General features: G+C 45.3%; 2 protein-coding genes across 15 annotated transcripts in view; one reads left to right on the top strand and one right to left on the bottom strand.

Annotated features, from left to right (window-relative positions):
• The first annotated feature begins 516 nt into the window (after positions 1 to 516).
• The window catches only part of Mp (collagen XV/XVIII-type protein multiplexin), a 39,553-nt gene continuing 24,204 nt past the window's right edge, over positions 517 to 15,865 (top strand). For 12 of the 14 annotated variants that reach the window (XM_089260355.1, XM_089260357.1, XM_089260358.1 and 9 more), the window contains exons 1-2: positions 517 to 624; positions 898 to 1,436. In XM_089260355.1, coding sequence (XP_089116481.1) covers positions 534 to 624; positions 898 to 1,436 — 630 coding nt within the window. In that variant the 5' untranslated portion in view covers positions 517 to 533. Of the gene's footprint in view, positions 625 to 897; positions 1,437 to 3,636; positions 3,832 to 8,452; positions 8,716 to 15,865 lie in introns of those variants that run through there. The other 2 variants (XM_089260365.1, XM_089260366.1) reach the window with 2 other exon arrangements.
• LOC108652124 (uncharacterized) lies at positions 14,454 to 15,528 on the bottom strand. Its single transcript, XM_018102218.3, has 2 exons — positions 15,198 to 15,528; positions 14,454 to 15,142 (listed from the first exon to the last, which is right to left on the bottom strand). Exons 1-2 carry the CDS (start codon positions 15,447 to 15,449, stop codon positions 14,666 to 14,668), a joined length of 729 nt encoding a protein of 242 aa, XP_017957707.1. The 5' UTR covers positions 15,450 to 15,528; the 3' UTR covers positions 14,454 to 14,665.

The raw sequence follows: 15,865 nt of genomic DNA on the forward strand, positions 1-15,865 counted from the left end.
TAATCTTGACTTGAATGAGCCATTGTCTGGCACATAGTGCGCATGTATTCATGCAAAACTTGTCTCGCGTGCAGCAGTGACGCATTGAGTTGTTTGCCCAAGAGAGACCACAAAATTGTGTGGCTTCTAGCTGGATGCCTGCGGTTGCAGGCCGTCGGTGGTGCTGTGCGCACAGGTGTGGCTGTCCACCCACAATGCCTAATTGCAGGCAAGTCTGCAGAGCCGCAACTGAGCACGTGACCGCTCCAGGGGGTCTCCACTGTGAGTTAACGGTCTCGCATTACCAACGATTGCGGCCGGTAGATGAAGTGTCTGTGGTTGCTGCTAAAACTCGTCGCACAGGTGTAGCCACGTCACTTATTTGTTGGCTGTGGAAGTGATTCTAAGCATGTTTAATTATATGTTAACATTGCTCTTAAATTGATAGTTTAGATAATTAGATAATTACATTGTAAAATATAAAACCTATGTTTACTAATCATCCTCATCATTATCATCATTATCTTCTCTTTGCAGCACTAAATCTGTTTGAAATGCGTTCCCTTTCGTTCGTTGTGGGGCTCGTGCTGCTGTGCCTGGCTCCGGCTCATGATTCACTCGAACTGGTGGGCCAATCCATTAAAGGTGAGCGTGTTTGCCAATGTCGTAATGCTCTGTTATATTTGCTTTACGTACGGCTTCTTAATGGTGTAGTTAAGCCTAATTGTTTGTTTGTTGTCAACAGCAATCAGTGCAAATAAAGTCAACAAATGGAAATTGTGAAAATTCATTCCACACTTTTCAGCTGTTGTCGGAAATATTTTACGCAGATTTATTTCGTTGCATACTTTTGGGCGGGCATCAATTAGATGTGGTTAGACTTATACCCTGCCTCTTTTAATTTGCTTATACCCCCAGATGAAATGGGTGAACATATGCTCACGGATATCATGTACGACAATCAATACACGGGCATAGACTTCGTCAGCGCCGACGATGGCTACCCGGCCTTCAAGCTGCTGGCGACGGCCAACGTGAAGTCCCCATCGACGCTGATGCTGCCGGAGAAGCTCTACGAATTTGCCATACTGGTCAAATACCGCCTGAACTCGCTGAAGGGCGGCTATCTGTTCAGCGTTGTCGACTCGCAGGAGACGGTGCTGCAGCTCGGCGTCCATCTGTCGCCGGTTGTCAAGAACAGCTACAATGTGACGCTCGTTTATGGGCAGCCCGACGTTCCGGCCGGTCGGAAACTGGCCACCTTTCCGGTGCCCAACGTGCCGGACAAATGGAATTCGATTGCGTTCCAGGTGTACAGTAACAATGTGACTTTCTACTACGACTGCGTGCTGCAGAACGCCACCGAGGTGGTGCGGGATCCGTTCGAGCTGTCGTTCAACAAGACTGCGGTGCTCTTCATTGGCCAGGCTGGTTCCGTGTTCCACGGCCACTTCGAGGTAAGTTCTGGCGGCGGCCAATTTGCTTTCATCTAATAATTATTGCAACAGCAGACGCCAAACGGCAGCACACGTGTCCATTTAATGCAACAGGGCTAACAATTAGGCAATGGGCAATAATTCGGGTGAAGGTTTCTTAAAACTTAAAGAGCAACGCATCAACGCATCGCCAGACCATATGTCTTCCCCACACCCCCAATCGATGCGTACTCGAAATCTTGTGCAATGAACTATGCGTACTCGTAATAAAACGCCTGAGTACTCATTCAATTGTCTGCAAGTGGCCGCTTGAGCCATTCAAACGCTCAACCACCAACGGCTCTCTGTTGAATACGAATATAGCTGTGAAGCTTTTCAACACACCTGACAGCAGGCATTCTCACCACGGCAGCCTTGTAGGGCGCCAATTTACCACGCAGCGGCCAACTTTGGCGAACAACTCAGACTCGGCACTCAGTTGGCTTCACTCAGTTCGCTCAGCCACAAGGTGCTCAGACTCGCCGAGTTTAGCTCAAGGCTCACGGCACGCTCCCAGAGTTATTCAGCGCCCGTGCGGACGAAGCGTTGGCCAGCACGAGTGAAACTGCGTTGTCTAAGGCACGAGCTGAGCGGCATCCAGTTGGCCCTGTGTCTGTGTGCGTGCGTGTGTGTGTGTGTGTCCTTGTGTGCGCCATGTTGCTGTGATTTGGCTTACGCTGGGCCTGGCCGAGACGAGTGCGTTTACCTTTCAGTCGCGTTCGGTGCCGCAAACAGTTAACATGTGCGTACGGCAAAGACGGCATAGCATTTACATATCCATACTGCCACAGAACGCTGAAGTCGCACTCTGACTCGGTCGTGCACATCGTACACGTTGTCGTCCTCATACACAGCCACGGCGGCTCGGCGCTGTCGTCGTATCGTGAGGCGTAAGCGGCTATGTGTGAGCCAGGCGTAAATGAAGCCATTGTGCGAGTTTAGCCGCAAAAAACGAAAGTGATTTATGCCCAAATGAAATATGTTTGCATAATATTCAAGTGAACCGAAACGTGTAGAGCGTAATGTGAGCCGAAACCAAGGCAGCCCAGCCCCCACGGAGTCGAGTCAATTAAAATTCAATTATGCGCTCAAAGATGATGGAAAGATGGCGCAAACGTTTGAAATTGCGGCCACTCACCTAGCTGCCAATTCAATTGCCATTGGTAGTATCAGTGTCAGCAACAGTAACAGTAACAGTAATCGTAACAGTAACAGTAACAGTAACAGTAACAGTAACAGTAACTGTCACAGCAACAATTACAATCACAATCACAATTGCAGTCACAGTGCTCGCCAAGAACATATCAAGCTAAACACATCACATATCACACAGCAGTCCTGGCCACATTCGTGCCGGTGATTGTTGCGCGTGTCGTTTGCATATCGCGTGCAGTGGACTAAACTCCTGGCCAGATTTGCTGCAAAATTAATAAACGTGATGGTCGCGTATTACCTATAGCGCTCAAAATTATCCAACATATCCCCCCGTGATCGCCGCGCCGGCTACGTAAATAAGGAGTTCCGTAGAAGCGAAACGAGAAGAGAAGAAACCAAACGGAGAGAAACACAAATTTGTTTGCCCGCTGAGCAAATATTTACAATTAGTTTGGCTGGCAGGCTCGCGGCTGTTGCAGCAGTTGTTGTTGTTGTTATCCTTGTTGTTGTTCTTGTTATTTTGTTTGCCCCCTTCGTGTCCGTCGCCGGGTCGAGCGTGTGAAATTTTCGAAAACTTTACGTGTGCAGCTGAAACTCGAACCGGTTCGACTAAAAGATGAAAATTTTAAAACTCACAACTTTTCGCTATTGCCACTGCCACTGCCAGTGCCACTGCCCAGATCCCATCGCCAACGTCAGTGAATTTGTTCAAATGAAAATCAATCAATTGCACAACGTTAAAATGCATGTGGTGTGAAAACGAGAAAAATTGATTGCGCGCAGCGGGAGCCAACGGCTGGATGTCCAGTTAACAAACGCCAATCGCCGCAACTGTTGAGCACAGACACCGAAACGCATTCGGTAATTCGTATTTGTACTTTGTTCATAAAAAAAAAAAAACTGTAAACAAATAATAATAAAAAAAGCCCGCTGTCATTTGTAATTACAAATGATTTTCAACTTGAACGCAATAAAAGAAAGAAAAAATAAATTCGCAAAGTGTGAACCAAAAATAATAATAATAAAAAAATAAATAAATAGTTTTGGTCTTGTTTTTTTTTTTTAATAACTATTTGTAATTAAATTATCTGTGATTTCGTCAACATATTCAATATTATCAACGCGTACATATTTACGAAACGAATACAAAAACATATTCATAAATACATTGCCGGGTTATATCGTTTAGTTAAAGCTGACTTTTAACGCGCTCGGCTCAAAGGTAAATACATGCATAAATTAGTATTTAATATATATATGTATGTATATGCATACGTATGCATGTATGTATGTGCATATGTGTATATACATACATATATAGGAAGCACTCAGCTGGCATTAGTGGTACAATGGGCCACACAAATGGTTTGAATGTCGCAGGCTGTTGCCTATCAAATTGAGCATTGGCTGCGCATAAATTATGACAGACTGGAGGCAGAAGGGGAGGTATAGGCGTAGGCAGCGGCTTACCATATTGGCTGAGCCTTATTCGCTTTGGCCCAAATCAAAGGCAAACTCATTAAGGCAGCCTACTGCAACAACAACCATGAATAACCAGCGCGCACACTAACACACTCACACATGTGCATATTAAAAGAGCACTGTGTATGTGTATGTGTGTGTGTGTGCGTATGCGTATAATATTCTGTATACGTAGATTTTTGCTGGCTCGCTCACTCGCTCGCTCACTCTTTCGACTGCCAGCCAGGCTGCCTTTGCCTTTGCCTTTGTCTTTGTCTTTGGTGTTCCGGTGCTTCGGCCGCTAGGCAAAGGCATATACATTTTATTTATTAAATAAAAGGCCTTTTAAATGTCTGCATTGTTACAAAAGATATTTGCCGCTACTTACTCTGGCCTCTGGCATTCAGACGTGAGGCCAACAGCTGCACAAAAGATAAGCCAAGCTATTGATGACATCGCGCCACTCCCCCTGTCCATAGATGTAGGGCACATGTTAAATATTTCAAACATGGCTGAGTAATTTCTCGACCACAATCGCCGAACTCCACTGCTCCTGTGGCTAGCAACGGCTCTGCCTTTAATTGTGGCCTCACGCATGCACGTCCTCGTTTTCACATAAAAAAAAAAGAAAAACATGGTCTATTGAAATTCGAATTTTTGAGAATTTTCAGCTTTTGGTGTGCAGCCAGTGCGTGCATTTAATTAAATGGTATAACGCATTTGACATATAAAATACCAACAGCAACAACAGCTGGAATCGTAACAAAATCCAGGATTTTAAATACTATATAAATTGGGTTTCACTGTGGGGCTTTGCTCGGGCCCATGTTGAGGAGTGGCAACAAGCTTGAATACATAAATATGTATGTAGTCATAAATTATTATAGTTTCTATCTCTCTCTCTTTCTCTCTCTCTCTGTGTGTGTGACGTACATTTAAATATCAGAATTTGATTGTGTGTTCAGCTGGCTTTATTTGTTGGCATAGTTTGTTAACACCGTCTGCTTACATGCCTGCCCCTTGCTCGGAGCGGGCCTTCTATTCCGTAATATGTAATTTTGATTTGCAAATTTATCAATTTGGCATCATAATGCAATATTTTGACCCGTTCTGTTGACACAATTTAAAATTCAATTTAAAATGTTTATTTACACATCCAGCCAAATTGCCACCCACAATAAGTTGTTTTCTATTGACCGCGATTGTGTTTTGAAATTAGTTTGCACTCAGCCATTGTCTACAAATATAAATTCACAAATTTAAATTATATGTATATACATATATATACCTGCTAATAATCTACAGAGTTATTTAAGTGCATTTGAAATGCGAGCGCCGTTCTATGCGATTTTCAACGCTTTAAAGTGGCTTTGCTTCCGTTAACTAAAACGTTTCGCTTGAGCAATTCAACGGAATAACTCTCGGCTCTCACGCTTTAGCTCCTCCTTCTGCTTTCCTTCGCCTTTTGCGCTGAAGCCCTTCAATTTAGTTCGTTTTCATACTGAATTTTCATGATATTTTCAAATATTATTTTTGCTTTCATGTGGATTTTTTTAAATGTTGATTCTCACTTTCATTGCGTTAGTCCGGACGTGTTGAGGAGATTAACTTGCCCAGAGTTTGTTTTTGTATGCAAGAATGTACGTTTTATTGCTGATAAGGATGCAGCTCGTTAAATTTAAATACAATGCTCATTTTATGGCCGGCTCTGTGATTTGTGGATCGACTTACGCACCGTGAGCAAACGGTCAGGCAACTAAAAAGTGCCTCCATCAGAAATTTAAACCAATCAAAAAGTGGGTAAAATAAAATATTTTATGATTTTATGGCTGCTGCCCGATTGGGGCCTTTAAGCAAGGGAACTAGCAGCCGTTGCCGTTGCCGAAACCTGGCACCAATAAAGATAAATTATGCAAACGTTGGACTTTAATTATACGACTAGTGAAGCGGTTAACGCCCCATCCGCCTACTTGCCATAAAGGCTGGGAAATGCGCTCGACTAGTTGGCTCCTTATTAATTTAAGCAGCTCTTTATGCGCCCGATGGAGCATTCGAGCATTGGAGCGTCCACGCAGAGAGAGGGAGGGAGAGAGAGAGAGAGAGGGAGAGGACATACATACGCATTTACACACACGCCCAGTGACACATTGAATCACATGTGGAATGGGGTTGGGGGTTTGGGTACAATTGTCAAACAGTAGGCAAAGGAGCTGCTATCGATCAAACTTGGCCAAGTCGAGTCGAGTCAAGTCAAGCCTGGCCCTTGCCAAGGCTGGGGCTGCTTAGACATTCCTTCTGGTGACATTTTATTGTGCTTGCTTCTTATTAAGGATGCATGTGTGACACATGTTTAACCCCTGCTCAGTTGGAACATCAGTTAGTCATTGTTACTTGTGCTAGGAATCAGACAAAGGCAAATCAAATTATCTAAAGCGGAAGTCACTCTGTGTGTGTGTGTGTGTGTCTACTGTTTATTAAAAATAACATGTCAAAATGTAGAAAAGAAAACCGTACAGCGACACACACGCCTATGTCACTTATATATGTGCATGTGTGTGTGTGTTTGTGTGTTGGTAAGGTTAGCCTTTTTAAACATGTCAGCCCATTATCTTCATTAGGCGTTAACGTTTTGGCCAACAAACCGTAACCGTAAACGAAACCAAAACGTAAACGTAAAGGCTCTCTTTGTGCAGTATTATTATTTTTGCTTAAATAATGCATTCAACGGCTTACGATTCGGCTGCCATGACAACTTCAAAAGTCATTACTCATTTTGGCGTACTTAATTTGCAAGTAGATATGAAATTCCTTATCGTCCTCCAACCACAGCCCCGCAGGCAGCGCCCGTTTTTGTTTTCCTGGCTTTTCTCTCTGTGTGTGGTTTTTCGTTTTTCGTTTTTTTTTGTACGGCACAAGTTTTGCCCCTTTTCATTACGCGGCCAAAAACGCAGCCGAAAAAGTCCAAGTAGGTAATTTCATTAGGAAACTTGAGCCGTGTCAAACTTTAAGCTTAAACTGCTGAGGCAGCAACAGCAGCAACAGCAGCAGCCGTAGAATTTTAATGCTGCGTGAAGAGCGCTACTGAGGGCAGAGGGCAGGGGGTAGGGCGTAGGGCGTAGGGCGTAGGCAAAGGCAAAGGGAAAAGCAAAGGCAGCTCCACTCTCGAGACTCGACTCTTGGGCGCATAAAAAAAGTTTCCTTTTGACTTTCTTTTTTGGGCACACACAAAAAAGTTTGTTTTACACCACTGACTCAACCGTTGACTCAATAACTGCCTGTCGTTTTAGAGTGGGTGTGCGGGCGTGGCTGGCCCGTGAGCAGGTGAGCGCGTCTGTTTGTTTGGACCGCGCTGCCGCTGCTGCTGCTGTGGCTGCGGCGGCTGCTGGTGTTGCCACTGGTAGACAGACACGATTATCGTAATTATGCGCTGACTGTAGCATACTTTTGTGCGCGCTGAGCCCAGCGCTTAACTGTTCGCTCAATGAGCGCGTGTGGGTGTGTGTTGCTGTGCGTGTGTGTGTTAAAGGATACTTTTGTGTGTGTGTGTGTTGTGCGCCAACTTTTACCGCAATTATGTAGGTTGCAAAGTTGGCGCTCGTTTTTTATTTCATTTTCGGGGCGCTCAAGGACACGCCTGCAGCCCCATCGCATTCGCCGTTCACCGTTCGCCGTTCGCCTTTCGCCCACCACTGGCATTCGGCTTATGCCTTTATGCGCTCTAAATAAAAGCCGAGACATCTTTAGCATGTGGCCAAATCTAGGCAACGCATTCTGTAGCTCGTCTCTTACGCATTTCGCCTGCCATGACGTGGCTATAATTCAATATTTTCGCAAATAAACTTGTTGGCAGCTTAACTTTTCATAAAGTTTCACTTTTTTTTATATATGTACGTATATATTGTTGGCTTTTATTTTTTTAGCCATCCCTTTGGTGGCGAAAATCGGTAAGAAAATGCTGACAAGCGAGCATAGCAAAATTATAGTGAGAGAGAGGGAGAGGGAGACATATATAGGGAAAGCAGGAGCAAGAGAGACAGAGAAATTAAATAAAACGTGTTACATTTGTTGCGCTCAGAGGAAATGCCAGTTGCCAGAGCCTGAGAAGAGGCTGATATGGGCATTTGAGAGGCGCGCGTGTTTGCTGCAAAAAAAAACAAAAAAAGCTGGCAAGGCAAGGTTAATACGTGCCACAAAAGCCATTAGGTAGCCCTTAGAGGCTCCGCAGTCGACGGCAGCAGAGGCAGCAGCCACCCAAGGGTCAAATACATTCAAGCCGAGAACAACGCATTCAAACCATTTGTATGTGGCCCGACCGACCAGCAGCAACAATAACAAGCCACATCCAATTAATATGCCAATTCATACATCTTTTTCTGTTCCAGGCAATCGAGTGTGTGTGCGTGTGCGTGTGCGTGTGTGTGTGCCATAGCCGAGTTGATTTCTAGTGCTAAGTGTTAAAGTGTTGCAAGTGTGTGTAAATATCCAAATCGAAAACATGGCTATGGTCATTTCGACGCGCGCGAAACTCGTCATAACCGCGTTAATACTCTTCTTCCTGCTCGGCATTGTCCTCGTGACGGGCTCGACGAAGGGCTGGTTCAACCCCAATCGCTTCAACGGCGAGCGTGTGGCAGCCAGGATACAGGTAACTAAACATTGAACAAAAACCAAAGTAGAATAATCAACAAGTTTTGGGTCCGCTCTTCATATCAAATGGCATCTCATCAACTTTAAAAACTCGCCAATTAATTATAATTACGAGTCTCTCGGCAACAACGAGGCTTGTGGCTGCAATTTATGAGTTTCTGTTTCAGCTTTCGGCTGCCATATGTAGTTTTAGTTTTAGTTTTAGCTTTAGCTATAGTCGTTGTCATAGTAGCAGCTGCTAAACTGTGCAATTTGTAATACGTAATATGTGTAATGTGTAATTTGTAATGCTAAATGCTTCATTTCCTGCTACGGCTCCTGCTCCTCCTGCTACTTGAAATGCAAACAAATGTCTCCAGTGCGGGGAGGAGGCGGGAGGGGGGCGCGTGGGTCGCGGTTTATGCGACCCCAGCACGCACACACCACACACAGGAGGCCACAAAATGCTTAGACTTGCTTTTAAATACCCTAGCAGCAAATAAATTATATGTAAAAAAAAGAAAACAACAACAACAACTCGAATACATTTCTACACTACACGAAAGCAAATAGAGTTTATTGTGACAAATGTTTCATGACAGCAAACCATTTTGTTGCTGTCCACATGTGTCATATGTTGGAGAGTGCTCCTGCCCCTCTGTGTGTGTGTGTGTGTGTGTGTGTGTGTGTGTGCTGGGGCCAAACGCACACGACTTGAGTTGACCAGGTGAGTGACTATCATGTCACTGCATGTCGAGTGTCCGAGTGTGTGTAAGGGGTATAAATTAAAAAGAAACTATTGTAATTATCAGAAAACATTAGAGACGCTTGCTGTCCTCTGCCCTCTGCCCTTTGCTGGAAGATAAAGTGGCAAAACTGTCCAGGGTGTTGTTAGCTGAAAATGAGACGGACTTAACATATATATGACTTGCTATGTGAAACCTTAGCTAAGTATAGCATCAGTTTAAATTTACTGAACTGAAATTATGGCTCATATATATGTATATATCTCTTTCAGTGAATAAACATTCAGTTCGATACTCGATCCGGCTAAAGACAATTTGAGATCCGAAAATACTTAACCCGCTGGGCACACACGTTAATGAATTTGGTTTAAGTTTTACATACAGTGCGTATACGTAATACGAGCTCTCTACGTTAGTGTGAGCTCAGTGAGCTCAGGTGGATTGCTGTTAACAGGTGGATGGCTGTTACACACAAAAACCACTCAAGTGGTACTTTAATGACCTCACAACCATGTGTGTGTGTGTGTGTGTGTGTTGCCACGCTAAAAATTTGATACTTTGCCCATATTTAGCCGGATTATTTCAAATAAACTCCAAAGTGTCTAGAATTTAAGCCTTTACCCGTCAGGTTGAATATAATACGCATCGCAGTTAATACAGATCGGTACTGTTATTGTTTTTACACCAATTCCTTATTGGCTGGGCTGCCAAGAGTGGGCATGCCCCCCATTCCGATGCGGACACCGCCCGTTGTTTACACCTCTTGGCGGCTAACAAAGAAACTGAATCAACGCCGTCGCGTCGTCGGCTAATACCTGCATAATTGTTGTGCTAATTTTGCCAGCACGCCCAGTTAATGTTTCTATTGACACCGACGACTGTGGGGTGCCCCTGGCCCGCCCGCTAACCGCGGGTGCTGTTTGCCAAGACCGGCCATTTAGGTAGTTACAGTAAACTACTGCTACAGTGTGCACTGCTTTGACATTGTTTACGCTTACTTATGGGCTTGGCTGCCGGCTTTTGCCGTGGACGGGCGAACGACAGACGGCGTGGTCTGCATGGTGATTAAACTAATTTAATGCAGCTACAAGCCGCAACGGCGAGCTAGGTAAGGCCAGGCGGGGTAAAAAGCATTTAAAACATTCAAAGTGTCGCATGAGAAGGACGCTCAAGTCGCAGTCAAACGACAGACGTTAACGAGCTGACTTCGATAGACGCTAGCGTTGCCCTGCTCCTGTCCGCTGTTGCTGTCCCTGACCCCAGCTCGTTTTCACTTGCTGCAGACGAATGTGTGCCACAGTAGCAACTGCCAAGTGGCGAACAAAAAAGCAACAACAAAAATAGAACGAAACAAAGTTTAGCAATAAAAATCTAAATAAAAACCCGAGTACTGCCAGCGACACGGCGCGGCTGCTAATAAAGTCATTGCTGCATGCTGCCGGTATGGTGTTCCTCCCTCACCCACACCCACACCCCCACCCCCAGCCTTATCCTCATTCTCACCCTGACCCTGCTAAGGGGCGTCGCCAGTGAGTTCATTAGCAGCAGCTAACCTTACAAAGCCTTAGCGCGTCTCAGCTGTTGTTCCTGTTGTTGCTGTTGTTGTTGTTGTTGCTGTTGTTGCTGTTGTTGTTGTCCCCCCCAAGTTTTTCGCACAGTTGCCACAGCCGCTGTTAATTATAGCTGAAACTCGAGGTGAACGCGCCGCGAGGCGTCTCTACGGTAGCTAGGTAGGGGCTAGCGTGCACCGTCCCTTACTGGAAATTTATAAAAGTTACACGTAGATTGACAGGCAATTTGTTATTGTATTATATTGAGGCGGTTATTTGGCTGCCGCAACTAGCTCTATTGACTGAGTGTAAATGCTAGCGAGTGGCAGCACGCGTGTGTGTGTGTGTATGTGTGTGTGTGTGCGTGTGTGTGTGGGCTTTGTACGTGTGTGGTCTGCGGTTTAACTGTGTGGCTTTTGCAGCAGTGAGAGCAATAACAACCACTATTACTACAACAAGCGGCAACAACAACATCAACAACAACAGCAACATCAACAACAACAACAAGTTCTGTTCGTATTCATTAGTGGACAATTAACCAAAAGCGAATTCTATCCAAAAAGGCAATTATTGTAAATGCGTCGCATTAGACTTGACTCTTCAACACGAGCCTGAAAGTTGCTCACACACACACACACACACACACACACATGCATACATGTATATACACATATGTATTGACCGCTATTAGCAGTAACCCAATGCAGGTGCTGCACAACAGTAACAACAACAACAACAAGAACAACAACACACATTATGGAACTTGACCAATTGGTGGTTATTGAATCTAATTGCTATCGCACAAGTTCATAATTCACACGAGCCCAAACACTAGATTGGCTTGTGGGGCTCGACTATGTAATACCCTGTGACATTTCATCACGATAACTCCCGAGAGACGCGTGTTTTCGCAAAGTGAGCAGAGTCACGCAACCACAGAGACCTTCGTAACGCAACTTAAGCCGTAAGCCGTAAGCCGTAAGCCGCGCTGCACTGCAACCGGAAATAGCTGCAAGTCCGACAACACAATTTTCCATTAAAATCAAAACGTTGTTCCTAAAATCCGAAACGAGTTGCATTTGAGTACTGTCTGATAAAATCAGCAGGGCATGCCCAGGAATGGCATAAACTCGGAATGTTTTCACGAATTCCAACTAATTGTAATTATAGAACTTCATTAATGCAAAATATAGTAATCTAAGCAGGGTAGCACTCGGCTGGGCAGCTCTGACCAGCGCAATCTTACATTTGTGTAACAATTTAATATTAGTTTAGGCAAAATAATTGATTGATTACGGACGTAGAGTTAGGTGAACCGTTATGTCAGCACAAAAAGATTTCATGCCACAGCGATTCGTGGAGTTTTTGTACTTTATTTTGTGTATTTCGTTTTCAGTTTCGTATTCGTTTTCGTCTTCATTTTCAGTCCCTTTCTGGGCTTTCGTGTACAATTTGTAGTGAGCAAAGGACCCGGGACAAATAAAATGTAATGTCATCGAGATAAGTAGCATGCTCCACACAAGGGGATTGTAAAGTATCCAAACTCGATATAGGCGAGCATAACTATATTAGTCTGCTACGCAATCTCTCTCTCTCTTTCTCTTTCTCTCTCTCTCTCTCTCTCTCTCTCTCTCTCTCTCTCTCTCTCTCTCTCTCTCTCTGGCCAATCCACACTCTCGGTTGAGTAATAAAAAACTCACGGAAACATATTCCATTAGATTTGCTGGGGCATCGCATCGCAAGTTATATATATTTATGAATGTAGTCGCAGTCGTTCGGCTATTCCGCAGCTGGCGATAAATAATGAAAGTCTCAAAATGTGTGCCCCACTGACACAACAGGGGCAGCAGGGGCAGCGGATATTCGAGCAAAAGTAAAGAAAAGAGTTGGCCCCCGAAGTAAACAGCAGGCGGCGCAGAACTTTGGCATGTTGCAAGTGGAGTGTGGGATGTGGCAAGTGGAAAGTAGCTGGCGCCAACATTCCGGCTCGTGCGCACATATTTGTGAATAAACATATGAGAAACTATCGTCTGTTACGTTTATGATAATATTTTATTTAAGCAGGAATCGCAGGAGTGGCAGGAGTGGCGGGAGTGCGCGGGTCGCTCTGTTGCATAAAGGTTAACGTCAGAGATGGAAAACAAAGTGATAGGTTACGCACACACACACACACACACACGCATACACACACACACACATACCCACACACACACATACATACACACACATGCACACTTAAACTCACACACAGCCACACCCACTTATTACGAGGCACGCCCCGCCAAACATTTGTCTATTATATATTTATTGTGCCACGCACTTGGCCCTCCGCCCCCGCCCTCCAGTGTGACATGGCCCGCGGTCACAGTGGCAGCTGTTGCTGCCCTCGCGGAGACACTTGATGGCATCGATAGCGCAACTTTGCAGAAGCTGCGCTGACTTTTGCGGCTTGCCTGCGATAGGCACAACAAAGTTTTCTGTCAGCTGTCGCCCGCCCGCTCTGCTCCTGGCCGCTCTTCGAGTTCGAACCCAACTTGTTGCATTGACAGGCAACTTGGAGTGCAAGTTGCGATGTCGATTTGCTGCCACCGTGCGCAGCATGTCAGAGATAAGAGCATGTTGCAAGTGAACTTTTGCAGCACAGCGATGGGGAGGGGGAGGAGGGGGCGAGCAGGGAATCACAGTATGTGACTCGAGTGGTTATTTTTGCAAATTGCATGTTACCCAAAGAGCAGTCGGTAAGCGTGCTGACAAGCTGCAACTTCAGCAAACATCTAGCAGGAGACAGCAGCAGGCACCACCCCACCGCCCACTCAACCTGGCCACAATATAAATAGCACTGATTTGTGCTCACACAAATGCGAGCGAGACTCGTGCGGGTCTGCTGCTATCTGTAACCGACTGCGTCGACTTGCTGGCAGCCCAAAAGTTAAGCCCAACCAACCATACAACCCATTTGTTTATTATGAAAATACAGGCGGTCGGTGTGGGGGCGGCTGGATGTGTGTTTTGCTGCTGCTCTCGGTACTGCTGCTGCTGCTGCTGCTGTTGCTGCCCACAAAAACCTTAAACTGATGACACACTTCACGTGGAGGTTTTTTGCCTCTGGCCCGCTCAGCGTTCAGTGCTGAGCGCTCAACGCTCCACGCTCAGCGCTCAACTGCTGCTGCTGCTCGACTCTCTGCTGCTGCTGCTGCTGCTGTTGCTGCTGTTGTTGTTGCATTTCCGCCTGAATGGCGTTTGTGCTTGAAGCAACTAACTGCCTGGGATGGAGTGGGGCAGAGATTGGCAGAGTGGGGCTGCAACTGTGGCTGTTTGTAGCTATCGCAAGTGTGTCACCGAGCAAGAGGCCCAGCCACGTATCTGTATGGGTATGTGTGTGTGTGTGTGTGTGTGCGTCGTTAACGTTAAAACTCTACTCCGTACATGGCACACTATATTGACTTTGAAGCATAAAAAGCTTTTCTGGATACTCCAATTCACAAGGGGGTGGACTCTTTATTACAACCCTCTCAAATGAAGCCTTCATGTGTGTATGCATGTGACTATCTCTGAATGTGTGTGTGTGTGTGTGTTTGTGCACTTGAGTGTGTACGTTTCGGTTGGCTCGGGCTCGGGCGAACTAGAACAAAGAAACGGGCTAATAACATCCAGCGAACAAAACGGGACAGTATTACGTGGATATCTTCTTAGTCGGGGAGACGACAGAGCTGTTCTGCGGATTTGACGAACTCCATTCAGACTCGAATAAATTACAAAAGTCCTGAACAAAGCTCTTCAAACTAATCATGCGACCGTGCAGCTCGGTAAAGCTGCGCTCATCGAAGACTTTCAGGCGTATGCGATCCTCTGTGTCCTTGGTCTCTGAGGCACGCTCCAAGTACCCTTTGCGCTGCTTCAGAAGCTTGGTGCACTGGCGACTGCAACAAGTCACAAAAGTTACCATGTCCTTGATCAGACTCTGAGCCAGGAGATAGCGGTCCAAGTCATCCTCCTTCTCCTTCTCTTCAGCTGACTTCGCAGCGGCTACCTTCTTAGCAGATTGGTCCGGCTTGAACTTGTCCCAAATGAAGGCTTGAAACTTGGCTCCAATGGCCTGCAGCTCATCCGTCATGCCCCGCAAGCCATTTAGTATGAGATGCATCAGACCCTGATGAAGGTATATACATATGAATATCTGAATAGCATATGAATCGATTGCTTACATTCATTTCGGTCATGTAGTGCATGTCGGAATGGATGCTGTAATCTGGCCACCAGTCGTCGTCCGCATCATCTTTATCATTTTCAATCTCCGCCTCAGACACGAAGCGCGTGGAGACTATTGTACGCAGCGTCTCGAAACGCGGCAGCATCAGCTCTACGATAAGGCCTTTCAGCTCCGGATTTACATACAATGGGTTGCGCTTCGTAGCGCTCTTCTCGATCTGATTACTTTGGATTTTTGGAGCTGGCATTTTGAGCGAGTAAATGGAAACTATGTATAACTGGCTGCTGTTTGAGTGCTGAGTGATATGTGAGCTTACTAAATAATACAATCGACATAAATGAACTGAAAGTTTGATGTTACAGCTGCCTGAGGTTTTAGTACCTACTAGGGTCTTCAGTTCTATACAAAATAATCCATTAAATTACTATTTTTCTTTCATTTCGTGTGACATAAGCTAAATCTCAATTAAAAAACATATTTCAACAATGGCAAATCAAATCGAAAAACGTCCTTTGGCTGCTGTTTGATTATGTATACGCAACGTTCGCCGGCGCATATGTATTTGCCATAGGGTTTATAAAACTGTCTGAACGGGCACACGTGCAGGACACTAATACGCAGATAACGTGTTGGTTTATGCAAAATGCAATGTGCGTTTATATG

The sequence above is a fragment of the Drosophila navojoa genome, chromosome 4, assembly GCF_054131105.1.
Source record: "Drosophila navojoa isolate 15081-1374.11 chromosome 4, UAZ_NAV_1.0, whole genome shotgun sequence".
In the NCBI taxonomy this organism is placed as follows: domain Eukaryota; kingdom Metazoa; phylum Arthropoda; class Insecta; order Diptera; family Drosophilidae; genus Drosophila; species Drosophila navojoa.

Coding starts and splice junctions, on each gene's coding strand:
- LOC108652124 (XM_018102218.3), bottom strand. CDS start 15,449: ATGCCAGCTCCAAAAATCCAAAGTAATCAGATCGAGAAGAGCGCTACG. Junction 15,143..15,197: donor ACTACATGACCGAAATGAAT/GTAAGCAATCGA, acceptor TACCTTCATCAG/GGTCTGATGCATCTCATACT.